We start from the raw sequence: 20,263 nt of genomic DNA, 5'->3' as shown, positions 1-20,263 counted from the left end.
ATTGAAGCTGAAGGGATACAGACTGTGCAACAGGACTAGATACAAAAACTCAAAAATGGACAGCACAATAATACCTAATTGTAAAGTAATCATGTTAAAATACTGAATGAAGCTGCATCTGAGCTATAGGGTTTTTTTTGTTTTTGTTTGCTTGTTGGTTTGTTTGTTGTTGTTGTTTTTTACTATTACTACTATTTTTATTTCTTTTCTTTATATTAACATTTTATATCTTTTTCTGTTGTGTTGCTAGTTCCTCTAAACCGATGCAAATGTACTAAGAAACAATGATCATGCATCTATGTGATGATGTTAAGAATTACTGAGTGCATATGTAGAATGGTATGATTTCTAAATGTTGTGTTAATTTTTTTTTTCTTTCCGTTAATAAAAAAAATAAAAAAATTTAAAAAATTAAAAAAAAAAAAAAAAAAAAAAAGACAGCCAACCCAATTACAAAATGGGAAAAAGACTTGAACAGACACCTATCAGAAGAGGAAATACAAATGGCCAAAAGGCACATGAAGAGATGCTCAGTGTCCCTGGCCATTAGAGAAATGCAAATCAAAACCACAATGAGATATCATCTCACACTCACCAGAATGGCCATTATCAACAAAACAGAAAATGACAAGTGCTGGAGAGGATGCAGTGAAAGAGGCACACTTATCCACTGTTGGTGGGAATGTCAAAGGGTGCAACCACTGTGGAAGGCAGTTTGGCGGTTCCTCAAAAAGCTGAATATAGAATTGCCATACGACCCAGCAATACCATTGCTGGGAATCTACTCAAAGGAATTAAGGGCAAAGACACAAATGGACATTTGCACACCAATGTTTATAGCAGCGTTATTTACAATTGCAAAGAGATGGAAACAGCCAAAATGTCCATCAACAGACGAGTGGCTAAACAAACTGTGGTATATACATACAATGGAATATTATGCAGCTTTAAGACAGGATAAACTTATGAAGCATGTAATAACATGGATGGACCTAGAGAACATTATGCTGAGTGAGTCTAGCCAAAAACTAAAGGACAAATACTGTATGGTCCCACTGATGTGAACGGACATTCAAGAATAAATTTGGAATATGTCATTGGTAACAGAGTCCAGCAGGAGGTAGAAACAGGGTAAGATAATGGGCAATTGGAGTTGAAGGGATACAGATTGTGCAACAGGAGTAGATACAAAAACTCAAAAATGGACAGCACAATAATACCTAATTGTAAAGTAATCATGTTAAAACACTGAATGAAGCTGCATCTGAGCTATAGGTTTTTGTTTTGTTTTGTTTTGTTTTTACTATTATCACTTTTATTTTTTTCTCTATATTAACATTCTATATCTTTTTCAGTTGTGTTGCTAGTTCTTCTAAACCGATGCAAATGTACTAAGAAACAATGATCATGCATCTATTTGATGATGTTAAGAATTACTGATTGCATATGTAGAATGGTATGATTTCTAAATGTTGGGTTAATTTCATTTTTTCCGTTAATTAAAAAAAAAAAAAAAAAGAGAAGGGGTAATTGGAGCTGAAGGGATACAGACTGCCCAACAGGACTGGATATAAAAACTCAGAAATGGACAGCACAATACTACCTAATTGTAATGCAATTATGTTAAAACATTGAATGAAGCTGCATGTGAGGTATAGGTTTTTTTTTCTCTCTCTATTATCGTTTTAATTCTTATTCTGTTGTCTTTTTATTTCTTTTTCTAAATTGATGCAAATGTACTAAGGAATGATGAATATGCAACTATGTGATATTAAGAATTACTGATTGTACATGTAGAATGGAATGATTTCTAAATGTTTTGTTAATTTTTTTTAATTAATAAAAAAAAAGAAGAAACCACAAAAATTGAGGAAATAACTGTCTACTTGGAAGAACTAGAAAAAGAACAGCAAACTAACCCCAAAGCAAGCAAAATGAAAGAAATAATGAAGATTACAGCAGAAATAAATTAAATCGAGAAAAGGAAAACGAGAGAAATCAACAAAACCAGAAGTTGATTATATGAGAAAATCAGTAAGATTGATGGACCCTTAGCAAGGCTGACAAAAAGAAGAAGAGAGAGCATGCAAATAAATAAAATGAGAAATGGAATGGGAGACATAACCACTGACCACCCAGAAATAAAGGAAATAATGAGAGGATACTATGAAAAATGTTATGCTAATAAACAACAATGTAGATGAAATGGACAACTGACAACTTCCTATAAAGGTATAAACAACCAACATTGATTCAAGAAGAAATAGACAACCTCAACAAACCAATCACAAGTAAAGAATTTGAATCAGTTATTAAGAAGCTCTCCAAAAACAAAAGTCCAGGAACAGATGGCTTCACATGTGAATTCTGCCAAACATTCAAGAAAGAATTAGTAACAATCCACCGCAAACTCTTAATAAAAATTGAAAGGGAGCAAAAGATACCTAGCTCATTCTATGAAGCCAAAATCACCCTCATACCAAAGCCAGACAAAGATATTAAGAGAAAAAAGACCAATCTCTCTCATGAATAAAGATGCAAAAATCCTCAACAAAATTCTTGGAAATTGAATCCAGCAGCACATTAAAAGAATTATACATCATGACCAAGTAGGATTCATCCCAGGTGTTCAAGGATGGTTAGATAACATAAGAAAATCAATTAATGTAATACACTATATCAATAAATCAAAACAAAAAAACCACATGATCATCTCAATTGATGCAGAAAAGGCATTTGACAAAATTCAACATCCTTTCTTGCTGAAAACATTTCAAAGGATAGGAATAGAAGGGAACTTCCTCAACGCAATAAAGGGAACATATGAAAAACCCACAGTAAACATCATCCTCAATAGGGAAAAATTGAAAACTTTCTACCTAAGATCAGGAACAAGACAAGGATGTTCACTATCACTATTATTTCAACATTGTGTTAGAAATTCTAGCCAGTGCAATCAGACAAGAAAAAAATATACAAGGCATCAAAATTGGAAAGGAAGTAAAACTCTCACTGTTTGCAGATTATAAGATACCATACGTCGAAAACCCAAAAAAAATCCACAGGAAAACTACTAGAGCTAATAAATGAGTACAGCAAAGTTGTAGGTTACAAGATCAACACGCAAAATTCTGTAGTGTTTCTATACACTAGTGATGAACAATCTGAGGGGGAAATCAAGAAAAAAAATTCATTTACAATTGCAACCAAAAGAATAAAATATTTAGGAATAAATTTAACTAATGAGACAAAAGACTTAAACAAACAAAACTACAAGATATTGTTAAAAGAAATCACAGAAGACCTAAATAAATGGAAGGGCATATTGTATTCATGCACTGGAAGACTAAATATAGTTAAGACATCAATTCTATCTAAATTGATTTACAGATTCAATGCAATACCAATTAAAATCCCAAAAACTTGCTTTTCAGAAATAGAAAAACCAGTAACCAAATTTAACTGGAAGGGCAGAGATCCCCAAATAGCTAAAAGTATCCTGAGAAAGAAAAATGAAGTTGGATGTCTCACACTACCTAATTTTAAGGCTACAGTGGTCAAAACAGCATGATACTGACATAAAGATAGATATACTGACCATGGAATCGAATAGAGTTTTCAGATATAGACTCTTTCATCTATGGACAACTGATCCTTGATAAGGCTGTCAAGCCAACTTACCTGGGACAGAACAGTCTCTTCAATAAATAGTGCCTACAGAACTGGATATCCGTATGCAATAGAATGAAAGAGGATCAATATCTCACACCCTATACAAAAATTAACTCAAAATGGATCAAAGACCTAAACATTAGATCTAAGATCATAAAACTGTTAGAAGAAAATGTAGGGAAATATCTTCTAAATCTTATACTAGGAGGCAGTTTCCTAGACCTTATACCCAAAGCACGAGCACTGAAGAAAGAAGTAAATAAATGGGAACTCCTCAAAATTAAACCTCTGTGCATCAAAGAACTTTGTCAAGAAAGTAAAAAGGCAGTCTACAGATGGGAGACAATATTTGGAAACAATATCTCAGATATGGGTCTAGAATCCAGAATACATAAAGGGACTGTTCAACTCAACAACAAAAAGACAGACAACCCAATTACAAAATGGGCAAAAGACATGAACAGACACTTCTAAGAAGAGGAGATACAAATGGCTAAAAGACATATGAAAAGATGCTCAACTTCCCTGGCTACTAGGGAAATGCAAATCAAAACCACAATAAGATTAACATCTCACACACACCAGAATGGCCATTATCAATACACCAGAAAAGAACAAGTGCTGGAGAGAACGTGGAGAAAGAGGCACACTTATCTACTGTTGGTGGGAATGTCAAATGGTACAACTGCTGTGGAAGGCAGTTTGGCGGTTCATCAGGAAGCTAAGTATGGAATTGCCATATGACCCAGCAATACCATTGCTAGGTATCTACTCAGAGGACATGACGGCAAGGACACAACTGACATTTGCACACCAATGTTTATAACAGCATTATTTACAATTGCCAAGAGATTGAAACAGCCCAAATGCCCATCAACAGACGAGTGGCTAAACAAGCTGTGGTATATACATATGCTGGAATACTATGCAGCTGTAAGACAGAATAAAGTTATGTGACAACATGGATGGACCTAAAGGACATTATGCTGAGTGAGATTAGCCAGAAACAAAAGGACAAATACTGTATGGTCTCACTCATGTGAACTGACATTAGTGAATGAACTTGGAGAATTTCAGTTGGTAACAGAGAACATCAGGAGATAGAAATAGGGTAGACATTGGGTCACTGGAGCTGAATGGATACAGATTGTGCAACAGGACTGATTGTAAAAATTTAGAAATGGATGGCACAATACTACCTAACTGTAACACAATGTTAGAACACTTAATGAAGCTGAATGTAAGGATGAAAGAGGCAAAGGCCTGAGGGCACAAATGAAATAAGAAGGATAGATAAATGATACAGACTGAGATTGTAGAATCTAGGAATGCCTACGGTGTATAATGATAGTGACTGAATGTACAGATTTAAAAATTTTTTTTGCATGAGAAGAACAAAGAATTTCAATATTGGAATCCTGTACTTTATGCATGAATTATAAACCCATAACTTCTCTAATAAAAAAAAATCAATAGAGAACTGATAGAAATTATAGAAATGACAGGAAAGGATATTAAAATAATTATTGTAACTGTATTACATATGTGCAAAAAGTTAATTAGTAACATATAAAATATAACAATAACCCAAATCAAACTACAATGTCTAAAATGAAAAATACATTGCACAAGTTGGTGGTAAATTCAGCATTTCAGAATAAAAGACATATGAACTTAAAAAGATATTGCAGTAAGACCTATCCAAAATGAAATGCAGAAATGACAATTAAGGAAAAAAATAATTAAGAGAGCAGTAAGGTATGGAATAAGTTCAAGGAGATAAACATGTATGTAATTCATATTCCAAAAGACAGGAAAGGGGGAGATAGGAAAAACTATTCTAAAACAAAATGGCAAAACCTTTTCCTACTATACCCAAGAAGCTTCAACAAGCCACAGGTAAAAGTAACCTGAAGGAAAAATACATCAAGACACATTATAATCAAATTGCCTAAAACTGGTTATAAAAAGTAAATACAAAAAAGCAGCCAGATTAAAAAAGACAGGTTACATACAGAAAAACAAAGATAGGAATGACAATTGAATTCTCTTCAGAAAAAAAGTAAGTCATAATACAATGGGTACCATGTTACTTACATCTCTTGAAAGGATCAGTGAATGGGAAGTTAATGCTTAAATTGTACACTGTTTCTATTTGGGATTATAGAAAAATTCTGGTAACAGATGGTGGTGATGGTAGCACAACACGGTGAACATAATTAATAGGATTGAATTATATATTTGAATGTGGTTTAAAGGGAAAATTTTAGGCTATACATATGTTAGTCTAAAGATGTTCTTTCATGAATTACAATGATAGTACCACACTAATACAAGGCGTTAAAAATAGGGTGGTGTGCTGGGTTCAATCTGTGGTGACCCCAGAAAAGTCATGTCCTTTAACCCTCATTTAGTATTGCTGGCTGGGAGCTTTTTGATTGTCCCATGGAGATGGGACCCACCCAACTGTGTGTGGCAACTTTTGATTAGTTTCCAGAGAGTTGCGACTCTCCCCATTCCAGATAGCTCTTGATTAGTTTACTGGAATCTTTTAAAAGAGGAAGCATTTTGGAGAGAGCTCAAGAGCCATGAGATATACAAGAGCCCACACAGTCAGACACCTTTGTAGATGAAAAAGGTAAATGCCCCTGGGGGAGCTTCATGAAACAAGAAGCCTGGAGAGAAAGCTAGCAGACGTCATTATGTCTGCCATGTGTCTTTCCAGTTAAGAGAGAAACTTCATCAGCCTTTCTTGAGTGAAGGTAACCACTTGCTGGTGCCTTAATTTGGAGATTATTAGAGACTTGCTTTAAAACTGGGACATTTTCACAGACTTAGAACTGTATACTTGCAACTTAATAAATTCCCCCTTTTAAAGGTATTCTGTTTCTGGTATGTATTGCATTCTGGCAGCTAGCAAACTAGAACATGTGGTAATATGGAAACTCTGTATTTTAGGTATGCTTTTTCTGTAAACCTACCACTTCTCTTTAAAAAAAATAAAAAGATAACTGAATGGGGAGTCAATCCTTAATGAGTACAGAGGTTCTTTCTGGGATGATCTGGGGAAAATTTTGGTTATGAATGGTGGTGATGTTAACAGCCCTGTGAATGTAATTAATACTACTTAACTTCATTACTTGAAAGTGGTAAAAATGGGAAATTTTATGTTTTATATATGTTACCACAATGATTTTTAAATGGACTATTTATATAAACAAAAGGGATAACAAAGTAATGCTGAGTTCAGATCACATACAAAATATATGACAAAAAAAGCACAAAGGTCAGGAGGTTTTTATACTAGGTAGGGAAGTGATACATCACTTAACCATAGGCTGTAATAAGTTAAAGGATCTACACCACATACCCCACAGAAAACACTAAAATAACAAAAAGAATTATAGTTTATATGGTGCTAAGAAACCAACAACGGAAATAAAATGGAATTAGGAAAATGTAAATGGTCTGAAATTCTGAATCAAAAGGCAAAGTTTGACTGACTATATAAAAAAGCAGGCTCAATACATGCTACCTACAAAAAAACACCCTTTAAATATAGAGGCAGAAATAGGCTAAAGGTAAAAGAATAGGAAAAAATATCTTGTGCTAATACTTATCTCAATAGAAAACTAGAGGGCTACATGAACATTAGATAAAAAAGATTTCAAAGAAAAAAAATACTGCCAGGAATAAAAGTCATTTCATAATGATTAAATCCTCAAGAGTACATAGTGATCCTAAATACATATTTTAATAAAAGCTTCAAAATACAGGAAGCAAAACTGACAGAACCACAGAGAAAATAAGCAAATTCACAATTATAATCAGAGATTTCGATACCCTTCTCTTGATAACTGATAGAACAAGTACTCAGAAGAGAATAAGAGCATAGAATATTTGAATAAGACTATCAACCAACTTAACCTAATTGAAATTTATAGAGCACCCCACCCAACAACAGAAAATACACTATTCTCAAGTTTGCATGGAATATTTACCAAGATAAATCATACTTTCTCTTGTAAAAAAAAGGCTAAATATATTTCAGAGATTCAGGTAATGCAGAGTGTTTTCTAAGCACAACAAAATTAAATAAAGCTAGTACCCCCTCCCCGAAATATGTGGAAACTAAATAACATACTTGTAAATGAACCTGTGGGCCAAAGAACTCAAAAGGAAAATTGGAACGTATTTTGAACTGAATTAAAATGAAAATACAACATATTGAATTAGTGGAATGTCACAAAAGCAGTACTTGGGGTTAAATTCATAGCACTAAATGCTCATATTAGAAAAGAACAAATGTCTCAGATCAATTGCCTCAGATACCAACTGAAGAAATAAAACAAAGACTAAAAGAAACTCAAAGTACAAAGTAATCAGGAAACATTAAAGATCAAAGCAGATATCTATATTAGCAGATAGCTAATATAGATATCCCTTTTCAGTTTTGGTATATTGAAGGAGCTAGAGGAAAATACTTGATACTGTTGAACTGTAATCCAATAGCCTTGATTCTTGAAGATGATTCAATAACTACACAGCCTTTAAGGTATGACCATGTGATTGTGAAAACTTTGAGTGACACTTCCTTTATCCAGTATATGGACAGATGAGTAAGAAATTAAAGGGAAAAAATAAAAAAATAATTGAAAAGATGGGGGCATAGGATATTTTGGGTGTTCTTTTTTTAACTTTTATTTTTAATTTTATTCTTTTTTTTTTGGAGGAACGAAAATGTCAAAACTCAATTGTGGTGATGAATGCACAGCTATATGATGACACTGTGAACCGCTGATTATACACTTTGGATGATTATATGGCATGTGAATATATGATATATATCAATAAAATAGCATTAAAAAAAGAAATAGACAAGAGAAAAAAAAAAGAAAAATCAATGAAACCAAAAGCTAGTCACTGACAAGAGCATCAAAAAATGAAAAGATGCTCAACTTTCCTGGCTACTAGGGAAATGCAAATCAAAACCACAATGAGATATCATCTCACACCCATAAGAATGGCCATTATCAATAAAATAGAAAAAGACAAGTACTAGAGAGGATGTGGAGAATGAGGCACACTTATCCATTGTTGGTGGGAATGTAAAATGTTACAACCACTGTGGAAAGGCAGTTTGGTGGTTCCTCAGGAAACTTAAGTATAGAAGTGCCATATGATCCAACAATACCACTGGTATCTATTAAGAAGACATGAGGGCAAGGACACAAACGGACATCTGCACACCAATGTTTATAGCACCATTATTTATAATTGCCAAGAGATTGAAACAGCCTAAATGTCCATCAACAGATGAGTGGCTAAACAAGTTGTGAAATATACATACAATGGAATACTATGCAGCTGTAAGAAAGAATAAGGTCATGAAGCATGTAACAATGTGGACGGAACTTGAGGATGTTATGCTGAGTGAAATTAGCCAGAAACAAAAGGACAAATACTGACATGAACTAACAATACTGAATGAACTTGGAGAATTTCACTTAAGAACAAAGGTCATCAGGAGATAGAAATAGGATAGATATTGGGTAATTGGAGGTGAAGAGATAGATTGTGCAACAGGACTGACTGTAAAAATTCAAAAATGGATAGCAAAATACTACCTGATTGTAGCACAATAAAGTAAGTACACTGAATGCAGCTGAAAGTGAGAATGACAGAGGGAGGAGGAGGGCTGGGGGCACATAAGAAACCAGAGGGAAAGACAGACAATAAAGACTGAGATGGTGCAATCTAGGAATGGCTAGTGTACAATAATAGTGACTAAATGTACAAATTAAAAAATGTTTTTGCATAAGGAAGAACAAAGGAATGTCAATATTGCAGGGTAATGAAAATAGATAGTCATTCATATCTTAAAACTTCAACTCCTGTGTGAGACTAAAGCAAGAAATGTTCATTTGGCACAAAATTTATATTTTGACTAGTGCATTTCCTAAGTTAACTTATATGGACAGTTTAATTGAACACCATAAGTACATGCAACCTTGAATAGGGCATGATTTCTCGTTGTCCAGGTTAGTGTGATGCCACAATAAAGCAAAGAGTAATTTAAATAGTGAATAAAGAAGTATTAGCAAAGTCCCCTTGGGGGAATGGGGAGAAAAGGGGAAAAATTAAATTCCCCCATTTGGAGAATTCCTGATGTTCTCTCAAGAACTGGGGACAACCAAATCAACCTCATTCTTGGGGTTTGTCCCAGTGAAATTCATCCCCACAAAAGATAGGCTAAGCCTACTTAAAATTAGGCCTAAGAGACACACCCCACCAAAGAACCTCTTTTGTTGCTCAGATGTAGCCTCTTCCTTTCTCCCAGCCAACATGGCAAGCGAACTTACTGCCCTCCTTCTTTCTACATGGGACATGACTCCCAAGGTAGTAAACCTCCCTGGCAATGGGGCACAGAAATCCTTTAGAATTAGTTGGAACTCAGCATCAAGGGATTGAGAAAACCTGCTCAACCATAAGGGGGGAGAGAAAAATGAGACAAAATAAAGTGTCAGTGTCTGAGAGATTTCAAACAGAGCCAAGAGGTTATCCTGGAGGTTATTCTTACACATTATATACGTATCACCTTCTTAGTTTGTGGTATATTAAAGTGGATAGAGGGAAGTGTCTAAAACTGTAGAGCTGTATTCCAGTAGCCATGCTTCTTGAAATGATTATATAATGCTACAGCTTTCACAATGTGACTGATTGTGAAAACGTTGTGTCTGATGATCCTTTTATCTATAATATGGACAGACGAATACAATATACAGATAAGAAATAAATACCACAGAGAACAAATGTTAAAATAAATTCAGTAGATTGAAATACTAGTGGTCAATGACAGGGAGTGGTAAGGGGTATAGTATGCAAAGTCCCCTTGGGGGAATGGGAAGAAAAGAGGAAATATTCAACTTCCCCAATTGGAGAATTTCTGATATTCTTGCAAACAATGGAGATAACCAAATCAATAGGCTGAGTCCTCAATCTTGGGGTTCGCTGCTATTAAAATTATTTCTGCAAAGCATAGGCTAAATCTAATTAAAATCAGGCCTAAGAAATGCCTAGAATGTATAATAATAGTGAAATGTACAATGTACAAATTTTAAAAATGTTTTTGTATGAGGAAGAACAAAGGAATGTCATTATTGCAGGGTGGTGAAAATAGATGGTAATTAATATTTTAAAATGTCACCTTATATGTGAGACTAAAGCAAAAAATGTTTACTTGCACAAAATTTATATTCTGACTAGTGCATTTCCTAATATAACTTATGTAGATAGTTTGACTGAACGCCATAAGTACCTGGAATCTCAGGTAGGACATGAGATTTTGTTGGTTTGTCTAGAGTGATGCCCCGATGAATCCCAGAGTGATTCGATCAGTGAGTGGAAAAGTATTTGCAAAGCCCCCTTCAGGGAATGGTGAGAACGGGGAGAAATTCAACTTCCCCACATTGAATTCTTGATATTCTCACAAGCAGTGAGGACAACCAAAGCTATAGGCTGAGTCCCCAGTCTTGGGGTTTGTTCATATGAAACTTAACCCCACAAAGGATAGGTCAAGTCTACTTAAAATCTAGGCCTAAGAGTCACCCCCAAGAGGGACTCTTTTGTTGCTCAGATGTGGCCTCTCTCTCCAGCCAACATGACGAGCAGTCTCACCACCCTACCCCTCTCTGCGTAGGACATGACTCCCAGGGGTGTGGACCTTCCTGGCAACGTGGGACAGAAATCCTAGAATGAGCTGAGACTCAGCATCAAGGGATTGAGAAAAACCCTAGAATGAGCTGAGAATTAACATCAAGGGATTGAGAGAACCTTCTCGACCAAAAGGGGGAAGAGTGAAATGAGACTAAGTGTCAATTCCTGAGAGATTCCAAACAGAGTCGAGAGGTTATCCTGGAGATTATTCTTACGCATTAAGTAGATATCACCTTGTTGTTCAAGATGTAGTGGAGAGGCTGGAGGGAACTGCCTGAAAATGTAGAGCTGTGTTCCAGTAGCCATGTTTCTTGATAATGATTGAACAATGATATAGCTTTCACACTGTGACTCTGTGATTGTGAAAACCTTGTGTCTGATGCTCCTTTTATCTACCATATCAACAGACGAGTAGAACGTATGGAATAAAAATAAATAATAGGGGGAACAAATGTTAAAATAAATTTAGTTTGAAATGCTAGTGATAGATGAAGGCGAGGGGTAAAGGGTATGGTATCTTTTTTTTCTGTTATCGTTTTATTTCTTTTTCTGTTGTCTTTTTATTTCTTTTTCTAAATCAATGCAAATGTTCTAAGAAATGATGAATATGCAACTATTTGATGATATTAAGTATTATTGATTATATATGTAGAATGTAATATGTTAATATCTTTGTTTGTTAATCTTTTTAAATTAATTTAAAAAAATCAGGCCTAAGAGTCAATCCCAGAGAACCTCTTTTGCTGCTCAGATGTGGCCTCTCTAAACCAACTCTGCAGGTGAGCTCACTCCCCTCTCTTCTACATGGGACATAACTCCCAGGGGTATAAATCTCCCTAGCAACATGGGATAGTGACCCTGGGATGAGCTAGGACGTGGCATCAAGGGATTGAGAAAGCCTTCTTGACTAAGAGGGGTGTGCAGGTCTTAATCTGTTCTGAACCCCCAAAAATTCAAGTTCTTTAACCCTTAATCAATATTGCTGGGAGAGCGGATCTTGATTGTTTCCATGAAGATATGACCAACCCAACTGTGGGTGATTACTGTTTCTTGTTTGTTTCTTGTTTGTTTGGCTGGTTGGTTTTGTGTGTGTGTGTGTGTGTGTGTGTGTGTGTGTGTGTGTGTTTTATGCTGTATGGGGTGGTCACATTTCAGGTGGTAACTTTTTTTTTAAGTTGTTCAAACGTTTAGTGCTTTAAGAGATTAGTTATAAAATAACATTAACACATGCAATACTGTACATTAAATGACACTATAATAACTTTGATACAACATAAAATACACCAATACACATACACACATATAAACATGCACACATTACATACTTTTTCTTTTTCTTTTTGCATGGGCAGGCACCAGGAATCAAACCCGGGTCTCTGGCATGGCAGGCAAGAACTCTGCCTGCTGAGCCATCAGGTGTTAACTTTTGACCAGATGGTTTCCGTGGAGATGTGTCTCCACTCATTCAAGATGGGACTGCTTACTGGAGCCATTTAAGCAGCAATCTACTTGGAAAAAGGTACAGAGCCACGGGAGCCCAGCCAGAGACCTTTGGAGATAAAGAAGGAAAATGCCCCTGGGGGAGCTTCATGAAACAAGAAGCAGGGAGAGAAAACTAGCAGACTGCCATATGCCTTGCCATATCTCCCTTCCAGCTGAGAGAGAAACCCAAAAGTACACTGGTCTTTCTCGAGTGAAAGTAACATCTTGCTGGTGCCTTAATGGACATTTTCATAGCCTTGCCTTTAATTGGGATATCTTCACAGGCTTAGACCTTAAACTTGCAACTTAATAATTTCCCCTTTTTAAAAGCCATTCTGTTTCTGGTATATTGCATTCCGGCAGCTTGCAAGCAAGAAAAAGGGGATTGGAAAATGAGACAAAATAAAGTTTCAGTGGCTGAGAGATTTCAGAGTCAAGAGGTTATCCCGGAGGTTATTCTTATGCATTATATAGATACCCCTTTTCAGTTTATGGTGCATTGGAGTGGCTAGCAAGAAGTACCTGAAATTGTTGAGCTATGTTCCAGTAGCCTTGACTCTTGAAGATGACTCTATAAAGATATAATGTTTACAATGTGACTGTGTAATTGTGAAAACCTTCTGTATGATGTTTCTTTTATCCAGGGTATGAACAGATGAGTAAAAAAATATGATTGAAAAAATAAATAAGTAAATAATAGGGGGGATATAAAGGGTAAAATTAATTGGGTAAATGGAAATACTAGTAGTCAATGAGAGGAAGGGGTAAAGCGTATGACATGTGTGCTAGTTTGAAAGGATTTATGTACCCTAGAAAATCTATGTTTTAATACTAATCAATTTTGTGGGAGCAATGGTTTCTTCTAATCCCTATAGAGTACTATAGGCTGGGCGCTTGATTAGGTTATCTCATTGGAGATGTGACTCAATGAATTGTGGGTATTTAACTTGAGTAGATGGAGACATGTCTCCACCCATTCTACCTGGGTCTTAATTAGTTTACTGGAATCCTACAAAACAGTAGGCATTTTGGAGAGTTTCTTTTGAGAATGAGGAGAGGGCCACAGAACCATGACAGAAGGACAAGAAAATGACAGAGTCCACCAGCCAGCAACCTTTGGAGATGAAGAAGGAAAACGCCTTCCAGGGAGCTTCATGAAATAAGACGCCTGGAAAGAAAGCTAGCAGATGCTACCATGTTTGCTATGTGCCCTTCTAGCTGAAAGAGAAACACTAAACATCATCAGCCTTTTTGAACCAAGGTATCTTTCCCTGGATGCCTTTGATTGCACATTTCTATAGACTTGTTTTAATTTGGACAATTTCACAGCTTTAGAACTGTAAACTAGAAACTTATTAAATTCCCCTTTATAAAGCTGTTCTATTTTTGGTATATTGCATTACGGCAACAAGCTAACTAGTAACCGTATGTATGAGCTTTCTCTTTTTTCTTTTTATTTATTTTTCTGGAGTGATGCAAATGTTCTACAAAATGATCATGGTGATGAATACACAACTACATGATGATGTTTTGAGTCACTGATTGTACACCATGTATGGAATGTATGTGTGTGAAGATTTGTCAATAAAAACATTTAAAAAAACAGATTAGGGCTTGTTAAAATTTTTTAAAACACACTGAACACTCATTTTCTGCAAAGCATTGTATTGTTATATTTCAGCTTCTTTTCTATTCTCACATATTTAGCATCAAGCTACGTACATAAAAGGTATTTAATATACTTCATGGCTGTGAAATACACCTAAGAAGGACAAAACAAGAAATAACTCAGAAAGTGCATCTACAGAAGCCTCTGAAGACATGCAAAGTACACAATAAATGTTGTGCATTGATCAAGTCTGATTATAGGAAAAAAAACTTTAAGACAACACCTAGAAGAATTATTTTTTTCCCTCTTCAGAACTCTCAAAGACATTTTCCTGAGTTCTCAAACACAATAAGTAATGATTGCCAGAAGAGGAAAGAGGGAAAAGAAAGATTTTGACCCTTTCCTATCTAAGTCCACCTTACTGTATTCACCTTTCTTCACAGAGGCATGTCGTAATTATTACCAGAAATTATAATTTCCTTTAGAAGGTTATCTGCAGTGATCACAATTTAGTCAGTCTAAAACAACAAAAACATATAAAAAATTTCCAAAGAAATCTACTTCACGAGGAAAAAACTAAAACTGATCTTAGGAGCCAGAAGTTTTCAAACTATAAGTGACTTTATATTCTTATAAACAATTACCTAGAAACTTTAATCAATAATTACAGCATTATCTGTTTGACTTAAAATGAAAAGGGTAGTACTCTTTCATAACCCAAAACAATGCCTATTTCCTTTCATAAAGAAATAACACAAGTGCTTGGACAATAAAATTTGTTTGAACAATATTTGTATTTGGACATGCAAAATTTGTTATAATGTATTATATGCATTAAATACATACATAATGTATACACAAAAATTGGAAAACCTAATTTGCTGGTTTGAAACAGTTATATACCCTAGAAATGCCGTGTTCTTCTAATCCAATCTTGTGGGTGCAGACCTATGGTAGGGGGAACCTTCTGATTAGACTGTTTCCATAGAGATGTGATCCACCTAATTCAAGGCGGGTCTTAATGTTTTTACTGGAATCCTCGATTAATAGACGAGAAGTCAAAAAACAGAGAGAGCGCTCAGCGCTGACCTTTGAAGAAACAACCTGCTAAAATGATGAAATCCAGAGTTTGCCCCAGAGAAGCTAAAAGAGGACTCCCAGATGTTTAGAGAGGGAAAATGTCCCAATAGAGGCCAGAAAGACCCACAGGAACTAAGAGAGCCATTCTGAAAAACAACCAGGAGAGAAACGCCAGCAGAGAATACCATGTGCCTTCCCATGTGACAGAGAAACCCTGATGCCATCAGCTTTTGAGTGAAGGTATCCTCTTATTGATGCCCTAGTTTGGACATCTTCACAAACTTAGAATTGTAAATCTGTAACCTAATAATTCCCCTTTGTAAAAGCCAATCCATCATTCCGGCAGCATTAGCAAATTGAAACATCTAACAATTTAAAAAACAAATCTTATCTAAATAAACTATGTGTATACATCTCATTATAAAACAGATTTGAAACATATCTATCAGAGTTGCATATATATAATCAAAAATAAAATACTACTGTAAGCAGAAACTTTCATTTTTTTATTAATAAGTTATGATTTACTGAGTTGGCCAAGCATTACTTAATCTTCCCAATTTTGTCAACACAGTATTATCATTAAACTTATTTTACAGATGACAAAACTGAGGCTTAAAAGGTTAAGCAATTTGTTCAAGGATATGTACTTAGCAAAATTCCAAAATGAAATCAATAAAATCTGTCTGCCATTTTAAGTGAAAGGGCTCAAAGTAAAACCAATCTTAAGACTTATTTTTTAGCACTTACAAGCTTTAAAAGACATTATATAAGGTGCTTTAACTCAGGGATCAGGAAAATTTTTCTGTAAAGGGCCAGACGGTACTTATTTTAGGCACTGTAGACCATATAATCTGTCACAACAATTCAACTCAGCTGCTGTAGTGCTAAAGCAGACAGAGAATATGTAAACGGATAAATGGCTTTATTTTTCTTTTATTTTGATTTTCTTATAAATAACAAAACCTGATATACCCTGAAAATTGAACTTCATGCAATCTTCATGTGTCAAAAATATTATTATTCTGGTTTTTTCAAGCATTTAAAAATGTAAACATCGGAGGGGCCAAGATGGGGGCTCAGCAATGTGCACGTTTTAGTTTGTCCTCCAGAACAACTACTAAATAACCAGAAACAGTACAGAACAGCTCCCGGAGCCACGATAGTGACCGGACACACAGCATACCCTTCAGGACCAGCTGGACCGGCTGTAAGTCCCCGGAACCGTGAGTTCCCCAAGACGCGGCGCCCGATGCCCCTTCCCCATAGGCAGCTTCCCGGAGGGAAAGGAAAGACACTGTAACAGTAGCAGGGACTGAGTCCAACCAAACACCAACTGTAGCATCAATAAACAAATTCTGACTACTAAAAACAGGCCCCCAGCTCAGGCAAAACTGGTCAAGGTGGAGGTCACTTATTGGGCTAACCGAAAAAGAGGAAAGGGGGCGAAACGGAGGTTTTTGTGGCTGTTTCTACGGAAGATTGGCTGCCTCTGGATTCAGCAGTGGGACTACTCGGGCTGCAACTGCCCCAGGCATAGGCAGAAACAGACTGCTTTCAGGGTGTCTCCTGCCTGTGTCTTCCCCAGGGGAGGGGTGAAGCCCAATTTAGGTGGAATCCCTCTCTCAAGGAATTCAGACCCCAGGGCTTGGCAATTTGAAGCCATTAAAACCAGCCTACAGGGCGGGCCGCGGTGGCTCAGCGGGCAAAGTGCTTGCCTGCTATGCCGGAGGACCTCGGTTCGATTCCCGGCCCGAGCCCATGTAACAAAAAACGGAAAAACAAAGTACAATAAAAAACAAGAAAATGTTTAAAGATGTTTCCCTTTCTTCCTTCCTTCCTTCCTTCTATCCTTCCTTCCTTCTCTCTGTCTTTCCTTTAAAAAAAAAAAAAAAAAAAAAAAAACCAGCCTACAACCTCTCCTCTGTCTCCACCATGCCCTCAGCAGGGAGAGCCTTCCAAAGTTAAAGGAGCCACAATATCTTTTGCTGGTGGGACCTGCAGGTAGACAAGCGCCACATACTGGGCAGGATAAGAAAAACAGAGCCCAGCGACTTCACAGGAAAGTCTTTCAACCTGCTGGGTCTCACCCTCAGGGAAAACTGACGCAGGTGACTCCTTCCCTCTGACAGGAGGTCAGTTTAGTCCAGGAAAACCCGGCTGGAGCCTGTAATACCTATGTAGACTCTCCTAAGGGTGGAGAGGGAAAAGGCACCTTATAAGAAGGACAAGAAGCAAGAAAACAAGAACTGAAAAATTACCCTCTGTTAAACAAAACTTAAGCTAGAGGCCCAGAAAAAGCTGAACTGAAGGTCAAAGAACAGATAGATAACAAACTCATCTAGCAAGAAAACCCTAAGTAAGATAAGTGAAAGCAATCTCCAGAATAAACTAATTAAGGTAATTAAATGTCTAGACGCCAGCAAAAAATAACAAATCACACCAGGAAAATTGAAGATATGGCCCAGTCAAAGGAACAAACCAATAGTTCAAATGAGATAAAGGAGCTGAAACAATTAATTCAGAATATACAAACAGAAATGGAAAACCTCATCAAAAACCAAATCAATGAATTGAGGGAGGACATGAAGAAGGCAAGGAATGAACAAAGAAGAAATGGAAAGTCTGAAAAACCAAATCACAGAACTTATGGGAAGGAAAGATACAGCAGAAGAGACGAAAAAAACAATGGAAACCTACAATAGTAGATTTCAAGAGACAGAGGTTAGGATTAGTGAACTGGAGGATGGAACATCTGAAATCCAAAACGAAACAGAAACTATAGGGAAAAGAATGGAAAAATATGAGCAGGGTATCAGGGAATTGAACGATAATATGAAGCGCACAAACATACGTGTTGTGGGTGTCCCAGAAGGAGAAGAGAAGGGAAAAGGAGGAGAAAAACTAATGGAAGAAATTATCACTGAAAATTTCCCAACTCTTATGCAAGACCTAAAATTACAGATCCAAGACGTGCAGCGCACCCCAAAGAGAATAAATCCAAATAGACGTTTTCCAAGACACTTACTAGTCAGAATGTCAGAGGTCAAAGAGAAAGAGAGGATCTTGAAAGCAGCAAGAGAAAAGCAATCCATTACATACAAGGGAAACCCAATAAGACTATGTGTAAATTTCTCAGCAGAAACCATGAAGGCGAGAAGACAGTGGGATGATATATTTAAATTACTAAAAGAGAAAAACTGCCAACCAAGAATTCTATACCCAGCAAAACTGTTCTTCAAAAATGAGGGAGAAATTAAAACAATCAGACAAAAAGTCACCGAGAGAATTTGTGACCAAGAGACCAGCTGTGCAAGAAATACTAAAGGGAGCACTAGAGACAGATACGAAAAGACAGAAGAGAGAGGTGTGGAGAAGAGTGTAGAAAGAAGGAAAATTAGATATGACATATAAAATACAAAAAATGTAAAAATCATTCTTAACTCACGGGCCATCCTAAAATAGGAAGTGGGTTAGATTTGGTCACTGGGTCACAGTTTGATGATTCCTGCTTTAACTGAAAGGTTAAACATTTAACAAAAATAATAAAATACAAATATACTATTATTTAAACATAAATAATATTTTTAACTAATGACTTTCAAATAATCACTTCATGTATTATTTCTATAATTTATACATATTGTTATACATTCTGTAATTTATACATATACACAGTACCTTTTCTCTGGTATCACTTTTAACTTGCTCATCTTAAGTTACTTCATCTCACCATTGCAGATAACCTAAAAGAAAAATGTTAACATAAAAAAGTTAAATACTTATGCAATTGCTTTCAATACATTAAACATCATAAAAGCCATGCAACTACTGAATATAACTAATGATAATGAACTTTACACTTAATAATTGTTAAAATGGCAAATTTTGTCATATATACCTTTTTTTTTTCCGCATGAGCAGGCACTGGGAATTGAACCCAGGTCATGAACCTGTCATGGCAGGTGAGAACCCTGCCACTGGGCCACCGTGGACTGCCCTGATATGTATACATTTTGTTGCAACTATAAAAGAAAAAAAAAAAAGCCATACAACTGAAAGTTCTTGATTATAGGCAACACAAGATAAGACTGGAAACCAAAAGAGAACATTTCAGTTGCATGTGCTTCTGGCAGAACACTTAAATATGTAACGTGTAACTAAAATCGGCAAGTGAAATGTTATCAAAATCCTAGAGCTACAAAAATGCAGATAACTAACATAACACAGTTTACAATATAGTGTTAAGATTTCTTTTGAGACAATTCAAACTATCCTTCCTTTTCTCTGGTAGCATATTTTAAAATATTAAATCCACCAAAGCATCCTATGACTGATTAGTGTACTTACTACCATTCAAATAGTAGTCTAATACTTGAAAGTATTATGACTATTATATAGGAGAACATTTTTAAATGCATAATAAATTGCTTAGACAGAGTAAAAACCTCATATAAAATTTTCTTATTTAATGCACTTAATGTACATTTTCAATCAAACAGGTTTCATCTTTAAAAAGTACACATTCTACATTTTAAAACAATCTCAAATCTTAATTCACAAAATGTTTATAATTTTTCAGATTAATTTTGCAACTATAAAACAAAAACACCTTTGAATATCTTTTAATTTTATATATCAATGATTACTGAAGGAGAATTTTATGGCATCACTAAAAGAGAAAAATTACTGCCAATCCAACAA

At 35.7% G+C, this 20,263-nt stretch overlaps 1 protein-coding gene across 5 annotated transcripts in view; it reads right to left on the bottom strand.

Annotated features, from left to right (window-relative positions):
• Window positions 1-20,263, bottom strand: part of LOC143673742 (cytosolic carboxypeptidase 1) — a 262,732-nt gene that overhangs the window by 208,724 nt on the left and 33,745 nt on the right. For all 5 annotated transcript variants that reach the window (XR_013170577.1, XM_077148653.1, XM_077148656.1 and 2 more), the window contains exon 2: window positions 19,241-19,305. Coding sequence is in view for 4 of the 5 variants with exons in the window: in XM_077148653.1 (XP_077004768.1) it covers window positions 19,241-19,272 (32 nt within the window). In the remaining variant the exon portion in view is untranslated. The remainder of the gene's footprint in view (window positions 1-19,240; window positions 19,306-20,263) is intronic.

This window comes from Tamandua tetradactyla, chromosome 2 (genome assembly GCF_023851605.1).
Source record: "Tamandua tetradactyla isolate mTamTet1 chromosome 2, mTamTet1.pri, whole genome shotgun sequence".
In the NCBI taxonomy this organism is placed as follows: Eukaryota; Metazoa; Chordata; class Mammalia; order Pilosa; family Myrmecophagidae; genus Tamandua; species Tamandua tetradactyla.
Note: the sequence above shows the minus strand (reverse complement) of the source record. Positions and strands in the feature narration are given on the sequence as shown.